General features: G+C 43.2%; 2 protein-coding genes across 2 annotated transcripts in view; one reads left to right on the forward strand and one right to left on the reverse strand.

The window, feature by feature from the left end:
- Positions 1 to 14,551, forward strand: part of LOC132885533 (titin-like) — a 978,782-nt gene that overhangs the window by 298,853 nt on the left and 665,378 nt on the right. The gene's annotated exons all lie outside the window — the stretch shown is intronic.
- Positions 11,303 to 13,304, reverse strand: LOC132872934 (putative nuclease HARBI1). Its single transcript, XM_060908101.1, has 2 exons — positions 13,279 to 13,304; positions 11,303 to 13,010 (listed from the first exon to the last, which is right to left on the reverse strand). The coding sequence occupies exon 2, from the start codon at positions 12,642 to 12,644 to the stop codon at positions 11,385 to 11,387; it is 1,260 nt and encodes a 419-aa protein (XP_060764084.1). The 5' UTR covers positions 12,645 to 13,010; positions 13,279 to 13,304; the 3' UTR covers positions 11,303 to 11,384.

The following is a 14,551-nucleotide window of genomic DNA, read 5'->3' on the forward strand; positions in this document are numbered from 1 at the left end:
TTTACATTTATCAAAGTCAGTAAGTTTTGTCACAGGGCCTTATATGGACCCTTTTCACGTGACGTCACGACAAATGTGGCCGCCATTTTGGACGTGCACTACCAGTAGTTTACCACAGGCAACATTGAGGAACAGCAGCAAAGAAAGTTTTTACTTTCAGCAAGACTTCCATCATGCCACTATATTGTTGTGCACCTGGATGTAGTAACCATCAACAAACAAGGCAAGGGTTATCATTTTATCGGATCCCGACGGAGAAGATGGATAGCGGCCATTAACAGATTGGCAGCCCTCGGCATACCAACGCTTGTGTAGTGACCACTTTGTTGGAGGTAAGACGAATAAAATTAGCCAGAAAAGGCATTACATTGCTGTTAACATTCTGTGGCGGCGAGTGTGTAACCAAATAGGTTAAAATAACCCATTGTAACCTCTTTGTTCTTCTGTAGTAGCTATTGTTGACTAGCTAATGTCAACAACATCATAGCTGGTACGTTACTGTAGCAATGTTTACGTTCAGTCATTTGGATGACTGTTAAAACCTTTCAGTCTCAAGTTTTTCCTTTACTGTATTTACTAGTTTACTGTAATTATGATCCGGCAGCTATTTACACTGGATCCAGTGTAAATAGCTGCCGGAGCCAACGTCTGAGAATTAAGCAGCGCGCTCTGGCTTGCTCGCCCTCAAATTAAGCAGCGCGCTCCGGCTTGCTCGCGGAGTGCTCCGGCCGAGGTTCCGGAGTGCGCTCCGGCTTGCTCCCCATCAAATTAAGCAGCGCGCGCCGGCTTGCTCCGGAGCAAGCCGGAGCGCGCTGCTTAATTTGAGGGCGAGCAAGCCGGAGCGCGCTGCTTAATTTGAGAGGGAGCAAGCCGGAGCGCACTCCGGAACCTCGGCCGGAGCACTCCTGGAGCAAGCCGGAGCGCGCTCCGGAACCTCTGCTGGAGCACTCCTGGAGCAAGCCGGAGCGCGCTCTGGAACCTCGGCCGGAGCACTCCTGGAGCAAGCCGGAGCGCACTCCGGAACCTCGGACGTTGGCGTGTATGTGTATGGCATGGCGATGGGTTTTTAACGACATAGGTATACAGATCATGTGGGCCGAAGTCAGGTAAAGACGAGGGCTTCGTGTACTTCCGTACGTCAGTGAACAATCCTGGTGGAAGCAGGTAAACGTCGTTCTCTAAGCCTGCTAACCTCAATTTTTGCAAATACCTCTCCCTCTGCTCGCCCTGTAAATGCCCTACGTCACTGGATAGTGAAGGTGTTTTCTGCAACTCGCTCCTTTTTCTTCTTTGTTTTTCGTTTGTCGCCTTCCTCGCATTCAAACTGATTCGAGCCGAAGTCCACTACATGTCCAAAATGGCGGTCGCGTTTACGAAGGTCACGTGACTGAAAAGGGTCTATAGACAGACAGTATCTACATTTTATGCCTCACCAGTGATAAGCCTCCCCCTCCCCCCTGCACCGTCAGTCACTGATCGCCCACCTACTGTATGGTATACGACAAGAAGTAGGCTACCCTACCAGTACATTGCCATGAACTACACACACACACACACACACTAGTTGCCTGAGACTAAAGTTTGCTCAATATTCAGGCTCTGCAGTATGGTGCTGTAGGTACACAGCATTTACTGTATGGTCAATTGAGGGAAATCTTTTTTTCAACATCATAACGGATCGAAACATCAAAAACACAAACGTCCCCCTCCCCCCTGTACCGTCGGTCACTGATAGCCCATCTACTGTTTACGACAATAGACGTAGGCTACCCCAGTACATTGCCATGAACTACACATAGGGCCTATAGTTGCCTGAGACTAAAGTTTGCTCAATATTCAGGCTTTGCAGTATGATGCTGTAGATACACAGCATTTATGGTCAATTGAGGGAAAACTTTTTTCAATATCATAATGGATTGAAACGTCAAAAACACAAACCTATCATATGAATGCAACATACAGTACATCATCAGATAACACCGTCAGACAATACAAAAGTACATCGTTAGACAAGCACAAAAACATCACACAAAGTGGCACGGTGAAGTTAGGCTACTTCTTTGTTATACCTTAGCTAAGTTACAGTATGTACCTCAATCAGTAAATTCTTATAGCAAGTCTCAGAGGTGTAATGATTTTGTAGTGAAGTTATCTGTGCTAACCGGACTCACCTACAGTAGGATAGGCTAGCTAGTGTGAATGCCACTTCCAAAAACAATAAGGTGCAAAAAAGACACTTACAATGTTGAGCGATGAGTCACTGCATTGGATGCGTAATTTCTGAATTGATGGTGTTGCCGTGTCATTCAGTCGTTTTCCAGTTGCTGTGTAGTCCTCATCTGTGAAATGTTCGGAGCAAACTCTCCAGGTCTTCACAACGTCCAGCGGTGTTGAGGGATCCAACTGTAAAGCAGCTAGCCAAACTTTCCGCCGTTTGTAATAAGTTGGAATGTTGTGAAACATCACGGGACTGTAAACCCTTGGCTTGTTGCCACAACCCAGCACGATGCATGTAATAACCATTGTTTTTTAGCCGCTCAGTTTGGCTCGCAAACAGATGATTCCTCGACTAACCTCTGACTATTACTGACCACAGCACTGATGTTTCCAGTCACATTGGCTGTGTATTGACGGAAGTCAGGGGGGCGGGGGAGAGGGGGGAGAGGGGGAAAACAGGAGTGAAGGTATCAATGCGCTGTCGAAGCACGCAGAAGGTGTTAGTACGCCTGTCATTATAGTGCGGACTTTCCATAGCATAGAAAATCGCCACGTTTCAATTTGTGTAACTGAACTTTGTTTCATGTCACTGGTCATATAAACCTATGTAAACAGGAAAACCATGGAAGAGTTTGGTCGCATCTAACTACAGCCCCCAAAAATACCATTGGCCATGCTGAGCCTAGCTACATTGCTAACAGGAGTAACAGCGCGTCTGACTGACTGGGAGGTCGCACAAAGCTCGGAGAGGTACGGATCAGCTCGTCTCAATTCAGAGAAGAACATATTTCATTATGGAAGTACGGTGTACTGTTCCTTTAAGTCGTTCAAATTCTGTAAAGCTGCTTTGTGACAATGTTTATTGTTAAAAGTGCTATACAAATAAACTTGACTTGAAACTTGACATTATAGTAGTGCTAGAAACGGTTACTTTGTTCAAAAAGTAAAGAAAAAATATATTTTTTTTTCTTTGCTTGGCCTGACTTTTCCCCATTTCATGGTTTTCTCTTTGCTTAACAAGCAACTGGATGATGAGTCTGCAGTAATTCTTTCTCCTACTCTTTCATTAGACAGATCGCACAACACTCAACTGTTCCTTTTCAAAATTCAACACCCCCCACCCCTTTCTTTATTTTATTTATTTATCAAGAACGCTTGTTGGCCAGATATTTCTCTGCCTGTTTGCAATGGCTAACAAAGCTGTCAAAGTGCAAAAGATTGGCCCAGGCCACCTTACCCTATACCAGCTTTCTGGACCTCGAATAGAGTGTTTTCACCAACATCACCAAAACACGAAAGTTTCAGATGTATGCCACGTTGGAGACATTGATTTTTGTAAATAAACAATGCTTGCATTTCATGCAAAAAAAAAAAAATCTCAATTTTTGTAATGGCATTGGTTAAAGAAACTTGCAATAAGAAGACAGAAGCTCCTAGAAAATATGTAGAAGGCCCAGTGTAGGAGCCTGCTATCTGAAGAAACTGCAGTTAATCGACGGCCTGGAACCATACGAAATAGGAGAGGAACTGAGTGAAGACAATGCGTTGCTGCCGGCTGTGACATACCCACACATCATCAACTAATAAATTTTTTCTCCAAGTCCACGCACTGCTGAGGATCTGAAGTATTTCAAGGGACTAGAAGCCTATAACCAGATGTGCTGCAGCTGGGTCAGGGAACGAAAAGCACGGAAATTTAGTGAAAATGTCTGGTGAAAGCAAAGGTGTGTACTGTGTACATTACATGTACAGTGATATACTGTAGATCATGAATGCACATCCCCTGTGGGCCAACCTCAGCTGACAGCAGATGGCTGATTGTGATTTTTAACTTGAGCTTACTCTCAAGAGAACATACAGAGGCACCATCACGGCTAGACAGTAGAAATATGGTGTCATGCTTAATTTTAGGACATTGATCAGAACTTAAAAAAAGTCATACCTGATACAAAGTGAACTGAACACACTCTTATGTTGTGTGGATTTTTGTCGGTCAGATCTTGGTTTAGTTTGGCAAGCCAGAGACGATGACGCTCCTCTGACAATTTTGTGGTTTCCTCCCCCTGATTTTCGATTATTTTAGGTAATCGGTAGAAGTGCAGATGTTTCTCACGATCTGAGCGATTGTGGCAACCCAAAACTGTGCAGTAATTCACCATTATTTGGTTAGTTTATCGAAAAATTCATGAAGATTGCTTTGCTGTTGATGTGTCCAATACCTCCAATATGACATGTCCTGTCTACAACTAGTGCCAGCTTGGATTCAGGACTTTTGTTGTAAAATTAAACTGATGTTCCTTTGAAAAAAAAAAAACACTTTAATATGGCCGACTTCCGGCTTGATGATGTCACGTGAAAACACGTGATACAGTGTCACTCGCCTGATCCAGTGTTAAGTGCAGCTCAGGGCCCTGTACTACGAACGGAGGTTAACCTACCCAGAAGTAACCCAGGGTTCCCCCGCTAAACCGGGGTTGACAAAACCTGGTTATCTTGTTTGGGGTTAAACGGTACTACGACGCCAGTTATGAAGTTGATTTGTTGAACCTGGTTTAACCTAATCAGGGTTAATGCGCGTTCACGTTAAAGGGGAGGTTATCAGCACAAATCCCCACTGTTCACAATGGCACGGTCGCCGTACTTCACGGAGGAAGAATGCGCTGTCATAATGCAAAGCTACGAGGAGTTCAAAACAACATTAAGAGCAAAATCTAACACAGCAGCTGCCAATAAGGAGCGGCAAGCATGTTGGCAACGAATTGCCGATCGGGTAAATGCGCAAGTACATTCTCCCTTCTACATGTTCCAGAACAGAAGTATAGGATGAGAGAAAGCTTCATGATCAATCACAAGTCACAGAAAATGGTCCTTCGACATGTCCCCAGTCATATATAGCTTGTTTAATGTCCGAAAAATCCTGAATAAAATTTGGTATGGTAAATTCATGGAGTAGCCTACTTAAGCTGATATGTGCACAGAGTCACATGAATTAGGATGACTGACTGTTCAGTCCCTTTGACTAAGTTGGTGTATGTCCTGTGAACATTTCAGAGGCAACAGCAGTGCCAAACGCACCTGGCAACAGGTGAAAATGAAATATAAAAACATCATTCATAATGGTGTGTGTGTGTGTGTGTGTGTGTGTGTGTGTGTGTGTGCAAGCAAGCATTCATTTGCCTTTTATTTATTCAAGTTTTATCTGTTTGCCTAATAGTTCAAATTGTTTTGTATATGGTTTATAATGTTGTTGTGTGATATTAATGATAATATTGTGGGAAAACTACTTTGCACAGATGTTCATTTAATTTATTCTATCGTCATTTTGTTTGTTCTATTTTTGTGTATTTTATTTATTTATCTGTTTGTCTAGTTGTATCTATTTTTCTAATAATAATATATTTTTTGCATTAATAGTTTGTTTTTTCCTATTAAAATAATCTTGTGTTCTTGTTATATCTTTATCTATTTATCTGACTGTTTAGTTGTATCTATTTTTGTTACAATTTCAATATTTTTAATATAGAAAGTTTGTTTGTTTCTATTAAAATGTTCTTGTGTGATAACTAGTTCTTGTGTTATATTTATTGTAGTTGTATCTATTTTGTATCTCAGACTTAAATATTTTTGTAAAACAAATGTGTTTCTATAAAATATTCTTGCGTTCTTGATAACTATGTTCTTGAGTGGGTTCTTTTTTTTTTTTACAGAAAAGCCGTTCTGCATGGACATTCATTGAAGCCCTCATTGTTTTTTAATGGTTATTTATGAGCGTTTAGGGGTTACAATAATGTAAGTCTAGGTTGCTTTATATAAAAGGTATGTCCAGAAATATTGATGTCACTGTCTAAGCAGAGGGATCTGGCTTCTTTAGACGCTGTCTTCTTAAAATTGAATAAATATTTAAAAAGAGCCAAATGAGCCAGTCTTTTGAACAGCTCTTTTCAAAGAACGGATCACAAAGATGCGGCTCCCATCCAAGAGCCATAAATCCCATCTCTAATCTGCGCTCCGATATCGCACGGGTCATCCAGGTACGCTGGCATTGTCTCTAGAAGAAATGTCGGTGGAGAGGTGGTGTTTAAAAAGGGTGTGGTTAATCGGAAACCTCGGGTTAACCAAGAACATAACCTGAGACGAGCAGGTTTGAGATGCAGCGTAAGTTGCCATGGCAGCATACCTCGGTTTGAACATAGCCAACTTTCGTAGTATGGGTTAATCGGGAAGTTACGCTGCACGTGATCAAGTTACTCTCGAAGTTACCCTGGTAAGCCAGAAAACCCGCTTCGTAGTACAGGGTCATGAAGTTTACTCATCACCATAACAAATAGACTACGTTCAGACTGCACCCTGAAATGACCCATATCCGATTTTTTTGCCCATATGCGACCTGTATCCGATTTGTTATTGACAATCTGACCCTACGTTCACACTGCAAGGCTTAATGCTCAATTCCGATTTTTTTGTGAGGTCGTTCACATTAACAAATATATGCGACTTGTATGTGATCCTCAGTATGAACGAAAAGCGACCTAAAAGTGTTCCGCATGCGCATTGCAGGATACGACGACATCACACGCAGTGAGCATGGCCAGTGTTTACGGAAGTAAAACCGCTCGGTTGCGGTATGACCCATCCAATCTAGCTTGAATAGCTGTATCCCCCCAAATGGAAATCAGCTCCCTAACCTCTGCGTCCTTCCATTGAGAAGATTCAGAACCTTCACAGCCCGAAGCGTCCCTCGCATTGATGTCATGCGCAGGGGCGCAGATACGTTTTTTGAACTGGGGGGGGGACAAAAAACTGGGGGGGGGGACAAAGCTGCCAGCAAACCAACCCCAATATGCCTGTCAAACTTGTTGTGGGATACCATAGCAACCAAGCTCGAGCTTGCAACCTGTGCAGTCTGCGCAGCTCAACCAACCGAATATCAGTCTTTGTTTTGTTTTATGTGAATTGTTGCAATTATGTATATACTGCCGTGCACCTCAATAAACCGAATGGTAATTAGTCTTTTGATTTTTCCGTGAGGTTTGCCTTATGCAAAGAAAGACAGCATAGATGTTTTTTCCTCCCTATAAGTGGGGGGGACCGAACGAGGTGAATTTAAATCTGGGTGGGACGAATCCCACCCATCCCACCCTCTATCTGCGCCCGTGATTATGCGCCATGTTGTTGTAACTTTTTTTGAGAGACCCGCCGCCTACTTCAGTGCAGAATAGTGACATTTGTGGCTTGTTGATGACCTGTAAGTCGGATGAATGCGACCTGGCGGTTCAGACTGAAGTCGCATATGAAAAGAGCGGATAGGAATCGGAATTAGGACCACATATCCAAACGGCCTGGGTCGGATTTGAAAAAATTGGATCTGTGTTGTTCATATTGTCAATAAAAGATCGGATACAGGTCACATATGGGCGAAAAGATCGGATTTGAGTCACTTCAGCCTGCAGTGTGAACGTAGCCACGACACAGATCCGATTTTTTCACATGCGACCCAGGCCGCTTGGATATGTGGTCCTAAATCCGATGCATATCCGATATTTTCACATGCGACTGCAGTCTGACCGGACAGGTCGCATTCATGCGACCTACACGTCATCAACAAGAGACAAACGTCACTATTCTGCGTTGGCTAATCCCGCCTCTTTGGTGGAAAACAACAACATTTGTACAGTTTTCAGAATTTAAATAGACTTTTATAGAATTGATCAAACTAATGGTGGATTTGGTAGGGACCTGGATGTTGATCTGTTAGCCTGATTAAATAAAACAGTTTCTATAACTGATTTATAACTTAAACCATCCTGTACCACATCGCCAGGTCTCGCCTCATCTCCATAGCAAACTGCACTGGTGTTTATGGACCTTGAGCCAGCGCTGACAGAAGTTGCAGAATTCAGCTGGCTATAAACAATCTAAATAAATATTTATTAAAATGTAGAAAAAGTTTATTAATATGACGAAATAAATATGTGCAAATTATTAAGCCTGAATTAAGAGTTTGGTAATACAGCGGCCGTATCCCAAATGACTGCCTACTGAAGCTCGAGTGCACTATACAGAGTTTAAAAATCCATTACTTCCTAGTAACATGTAGTGCACTTATATAGAAACTAGAGAGACATTTAGGAGTCAACCCTTGTTACCAGGCTACACGTTTTCATTTCAGTTCAGAAACAAAAACACACACGAGACCTCACACTTTTACACTAACCAGATAATTAAACAAACAAACAAACAAACAAGAAATCATTAAACTTGAAGAATGCGCTTTTTTTTGTTTGTTTACGTATTAGGTAGATGTGCTTATTACGTGTCAATTTGTGCATGCAGGACACTTTTGGGTCATTTTCCGTTCATATTGGAGATCGCATACAAGTCTCATATAATTGGTAATGTGAACGGCCTAACAAAAAAATCGGATTTCACAACAAATCGGATATGGGTCGTTTCAGGTTGCAGTCTGAACGTAGTGATAGCCTTCTGTAGGCTAGGCTTGCGCTAGCCTACAGAACACAAACACTACATTTTATTTGGTCTTCCCTTGACCACCTCTCTGTATGGCTGTCATTCTACTGTTCGAGTAAAACTACTGACACATTCACAACGTTTCCAGACGGGGATTTAAAAATGACTGCAGCCTACGTTATGCTGGGGACTGCTTACTATGGACAACATTACATGTAGTTTCAGCGAGACTAGTTGGTTGTAGGCTAATTCAAGTGCTTCCTTCTGTAAGCTAAGTTTGCCTGGCTACACAGATGCAAATGGACAATTTTAACGAGTAGTAGATGAAGAATGTAAACATATAATGATGTTGTGCTTTTGCAACTTGTGTGTTTGTGACTTATTGCGGGAAAAGCAGCGTGTCCTTACCTTGATACGGGCGCCTTGAAACACTCAAAAAAAGCAATAAACAGAAAGGAAACTCTATCAGTGTTTGAACAGAAGACCTCACAAGTCTGACAAATCATTTTGGAGGTCATTTTCAGAGCACCGTAACACCTTGTGGGAATGTGCGCAGATTTTTTAAATATTTTTTTCTTTATTCTCCATGATCCCTTCTTTTTAAAAACACCAATTTGGCTTGTCTTACTCGAATCTTTCTTTTTTATTTTCCACCCTGAACATGGGCGAAATGCACCATTGAGAGCAATATGTTTTCTATAACATTAATGTAAAGAGTAAATAACCAAAGGCCAATTTTGCCCTGACATGATCACCTGAGAGTGCCTGTGCAGGGGTGGACTGAATCACTGAAATTGAAAAGGATACCTCCACCCCTGCACAGGCACTCTCAGGTGATCATGTTATTATTCTGCCCTTGTCAGGGCCCGTCCACACGTGTACGCGGCCTCACCCAATACGCTGTCATTTTGAAAAAAATCTCCGTAAACACGGCATCGTTTCCAGAAATATCTGCGTCCACACGGATTCACTGGAAACGACCCAAAACGCTGTAGTACATATGCCAGGCCTGTATGTGGCGCTGTGACGCCGCCACACCAATACACTAAAACCGGAAGAGAAGCCATGGAGCACGCGTATAAAGGTCACGCGCTGTTTACAAACAAGCTCATAACACGAGAAGAGGATGGTCATGGCCAGCGCAACTCTGAGAGGAAGAGGAGAGTCTTTTGTGTGGACCGACAATAAAGTGGAACTTCTACTTCGTGTCACATTGGACTACAAGACAACTAAATTGCATGAAAATGTCGACTGGGAGTCTTGCCACTCCAAGTACTCTGACATTATAGACGCGTTTCAGGCGCAGTATCCGCAGACCCCGATGGAGCAGGATTTCCCCCATGATGCCAAGGGCGTCACAAAGCCACAGGTTACCGCCAAGTTAAAAAGTATCCGGACAAAATACAGGCAGGCGGTGGACACAGGGCACCGTAGTGGCCAAGGCCGTGTCGTTCTGCTGTACTTTGAGCTGTGTGAGGAGATATGGGGTGGGTCGCCTGCTACACGCGCCATCGACGCCGGCATCGAGACTGCTGACATGGAAGAAGAGTTGTCGCAGTCGTCGACACGAACTTCTCCGGCAATGGAGCTGCCTGGCGATTCAATTCAGTCGTCCAGCACACCCGAAAGTCTGTCTTCTGTAGTCATAAAGCAGCGCAGGGATTTGCTCCAGGTACGTTCATGATTTCAAGCTTAACAAACAAACTATATGCTATGATACAATAATTATGTGGGAACAGTTAAATGGCAGGTGCATGTTCTTTGTGTCGGTGTATTGCTTTCATACATAGCTTTGACCATAACTTGTTTTGCATAATAATGAGGGAAATTTGCTCTGCTTTATTCAAGGCAAAGCTAAACAACCACAGAGGAGACAGGCTGAAACAAAGACTAACAGGTGACCAAGTAGCACTAGACGACCTTCAGTTCAAGTGGAAGATGTTGGAGCTGATGGAGGAGTCCTCTAAAAGAAACACAGACTTCATGCAGCAAATTAACACAAACATTACAAACTCCATACAGGAGGGCTTCTCACTGATGAGAGAAGTGATGCTCCAGCCTGCCTACCCCCACAGCAGCAGTGGATTTGGACAACACCAACACACATTTATGTGCATGGCACCACACCCTGCTACACCGGCCTTTCATCAAACCCCCCATCAACCAGCACGACCAGAATACACACCAACACATGCGCACACCACACAGCAACCGTCCTTTTCATACAGACGTGCACTGTTGCTTGATGATGCAGAGGAAAACTGAACTGTGCTTCTTCTTTGTTTGATTGTTGTGTTGAATTTTCTGAAAACTTAAAAGCACCTTGTGTTTTTACACCATCTGTTCACTGCACTTTATAGTTTTACTTTGCACTCCAATTATACCTCTTATTTATACATTTTTGAAATGTCTAGGTTGTCCTCTTTACTTCATTGTGTTGTTACTGTGTGTAATGCTGCTGCTACACTGCAATTTCCCAGCTTGGGATCAATAGAGTCTATCTATCTACCATATGCACATTAGCAGGGATGTGCCGTCATTAAAAAAAAAAAGAAGACTTTTTCTCGTGGTTGAAGTCATTTTGTTTATTTTTCACAAGACACACAGTGCACAACACTTTCAAAATGGCATGAGTAATACATACAGGGGCATCAAATACTACAAAAAGACCAGTAAGTCATCTAATCAGTTTGCGGTTACTACTTTTTTTTAAGGGTCAGGTACTTGGTGATCACTCTCCTCACTCTCTTTGCCTCTCCCTCATTACAGTCAGTGAGGTAGTTGTTACACTCTGTAGGAGGCTGTGTGTCACCCTGTATTGTTCCAAACACGGACTGTTCATCTAAAGTCTCTTCACTGACCTCACAGAAATTGTGGAGAACAAAGCAGGCATAAATGACATGGGGCAGGTCATCCATGTTAATGTCCATGGGCCTTCTCAGTGCAGCAAATCTGGCCTTTAGGCGACCAAAAGCACACTCAATGACCATGCGCGCCCTACACAAACACAGTCCAAAGTACTGCTCCTGAGGTGTGGAGCCACCGTTTGAGTACTCCTTCATCAAGTAAGGCAGCAGAGGGTAGGCAGGGTCACCAAGAAGAAAAACTGGTATTGCCTCCTCGTCGTCCACAATCTGTTTTTTCAGAGCAGGAATCTTGCCAGCCTTCAGGTACATGTTTACCTTGGAGTTAGCAAACACCTGTGCGTTGTGCACACTTCCAGGCCACTTTATGACAACGTCCATGAATCTGTATTTGTAATCACAGACGGCTTGCACATTAAGGGAATGCTTTCCTTTGTGGTTAATGTAAGCCCTGGAGTTGGCGGATGGCTGCTTAATGTCGATGTGGGTGCCGTCGACTGCTCCCAAACACTGCGGCATGCCATGAGCACGGTGGAATCCTAAAACCAGGTCCTCTGCTTCGGGCTCCGTAAAAGGAAGCTTAACATATTTTGGGCCCAATTGGATGGCGATGGCTTTACATGTCTGCCTAACAATAACAGAAACAACCTGTCGCGACACGCCAAATGCGTTAGCGGTTTTCTGTAGCCTCCCCTCGTCGCCTAAGTAGTACAGGGTTATTGCAACTCGTTTCAACGGACCGATCGGTGCCCTCATATTCGTTCGATATACTTTGATATACGGACGGAGTTCTTCGGTCAGGGCGACGAGAGAAGCTCTAGACATGCGGAAATTCTCCCTCCACTCATTATCCACAACCACGCCAGTAACAAAGTTGTCCCACCAGCTGCTAGTTCGGCCAGGTCTTGTCCAAAACTTTCTCCTGATGGCCCTTCTGGTTACTCCGCGAGGTGGATCCAAGAGCATGTGGCGAATGTTGTTCTTCATATTCTTTTGTTGCTCCTCACAGTAATATAAAAGCAGAAGGTTTTGTTGTAGCAGCCGTAATAGACTGAGTTGTTTCTGCAGTATGAGCACAAGCCTGTAGTCCGCCATTGTTGTTGTTATGACGCGTCTAGCGGTGGCAGCTGAGGTTAAAGGTTAGAGAGGCGGGGCTTATACGTCAACGTTTCTGAAAAAATCCGCATTCGCCGTCCAGACGACTCCGGGCTATCCGGAGTTTTAGGATTTTCCCACTCTGGGACCCGTTTTCAAAAAATACTGGTTTCACATCTCGAAAAAGCCAGATCCGTCTGGACGCGAGGCCGAAACGATAAAGTATTTATGCGGATTCGACAAAAACGTACTCGTGTGGACGGGCCCTTAGTCGCTGTGAACTTGGCAGATCGCTAACAGAGTTCTTCAATCAACACTGAGTCAGCAGGTGAGTTTCTCAGTGTTTACTGTTGAATCACTGTGAAACTGCAATATAAAAATAAATTAAATGTTACATGTTGTTTGACTTTGTTATTTAACACAATTATCATACACAACACAAACAAGTTCAATTTCTCATTAACTGACCACAACAAACAATTAGCAATTAGCTTAATGCTAACATTACATTGAAAAAGCCATTGATAGGCTAGCGCATTAGCATCGCTCCGTTTTTAAAGTTTTCCCACATCAAATCTGAGCTGTTTCTGAAACTTTAACAGGTGAGTTCAACACAAAACCAACCAACACTCACAGACACATGCATTCCAGGCTTCTTCTTCTTCTTCTTCGGAGTTTAATATGGCAGATTAGACACCAACTGGTGTATTACCGCCACCTACAGGATAATCAAGTCCACTACCATGTCAGACTCTTAGATTCTGGAATAAAGCCCAGAGGCTTTTAAAAACCCAATCAGGATGGAGGTAACTTTATAATCCTTCAACTGAAGCAAAACAGGGAGAGAGACAGTGGTAACACCAAGGCCGGAGAGGTTGTTAAAAAACGTACGTCTATGCACACTGTATTGCACACATTCTAACAAAACATGAGAAATTGTCTCAGGAACTCTGCATTTGTCGCACAATCCATCTCTGTGTTTATTAATCAGATATAGATTGGAGTTTAGGGCACAATGCCCTAATCTAAGACGTGTCAGCACTACTTGCTGAGACCTAACTCCAGTTAAAGTACACTGGGAGCTTACAGAAGGCTGAATTGCATACAAGTGTCTCCCTTTCACATCTCTGTCCCACTGGAGCTGCCATGTCTGGAACACTTCCTCCATGAGTTTACTCCTTAGTTCAGTTCGACCTGGGCTAACCGACACAGAAATTGTGTCCTCTTTCAAGCTGTCTTTTGCACACTGATCGACTAGTTCATTCCCCTTAATACCCATATGGGCGGGGACCCACAGGAAAGAAACAACACAGCCACTCTTATGGAGATTATTCAGCAACAATAGAATGTCTGAGATTAGATCAGGGCGAGCATTTGAAGAGTATGTTTCAATACAGTGTAAGACTGATGAAGAGTCAGAGCAAATAATCACGTTTTTAGGCCGTGCCTCCAATACCCATTGAAGGGCTTTTAAAATACCCAAAGCCTCCGCTGTAAACACAGACATATTATCACTTATTCTATACCCGCATTTTAAATCTAGCTGTGGAACATAAAACGCACAACTCACTCTCCCTGACTCGGGATCTTTAGATCCATCAGTATAAATCTGCAAATGCAGATTCCAGTTATGTTGAATATGCTCCTGAACAGAGTCCTTAGAAAATTCAATCTCCTCATCATGTTTATCCTTGTGCAACTTAAAATCAATTTGGAAGGAGGGAAGGAGCCACACAGGTACTGATCCCCAATAGGAACTCTTAACTGGGACCATATCCAATAAGTTATAATCTTTGGCCCATATCATACATTGTCTAAGGAATGGATGGCTTCTCATCTGGTCAGAGGCAAATTCATAACAATCCATGAGTATGTGGCTTGTGGGGCAGATAGCAAACTTCTCCCTG

Source organism: Neoarius graeffei, chromosome 1 (genome assembly GCF_027579695.1).
Source record: "Neoarius graeffei isolate fNeoGra1 chromosome 1, fNeoGra1.pri, whole genome shotgun sequence".
In the NCBI taxonomy this organism is placed as follows: Eukaryota; Metazoa; Chordata; class Actinopteri; order Siluriformes; family Ariidae; genus Neoarius; species Neoarius graeffei.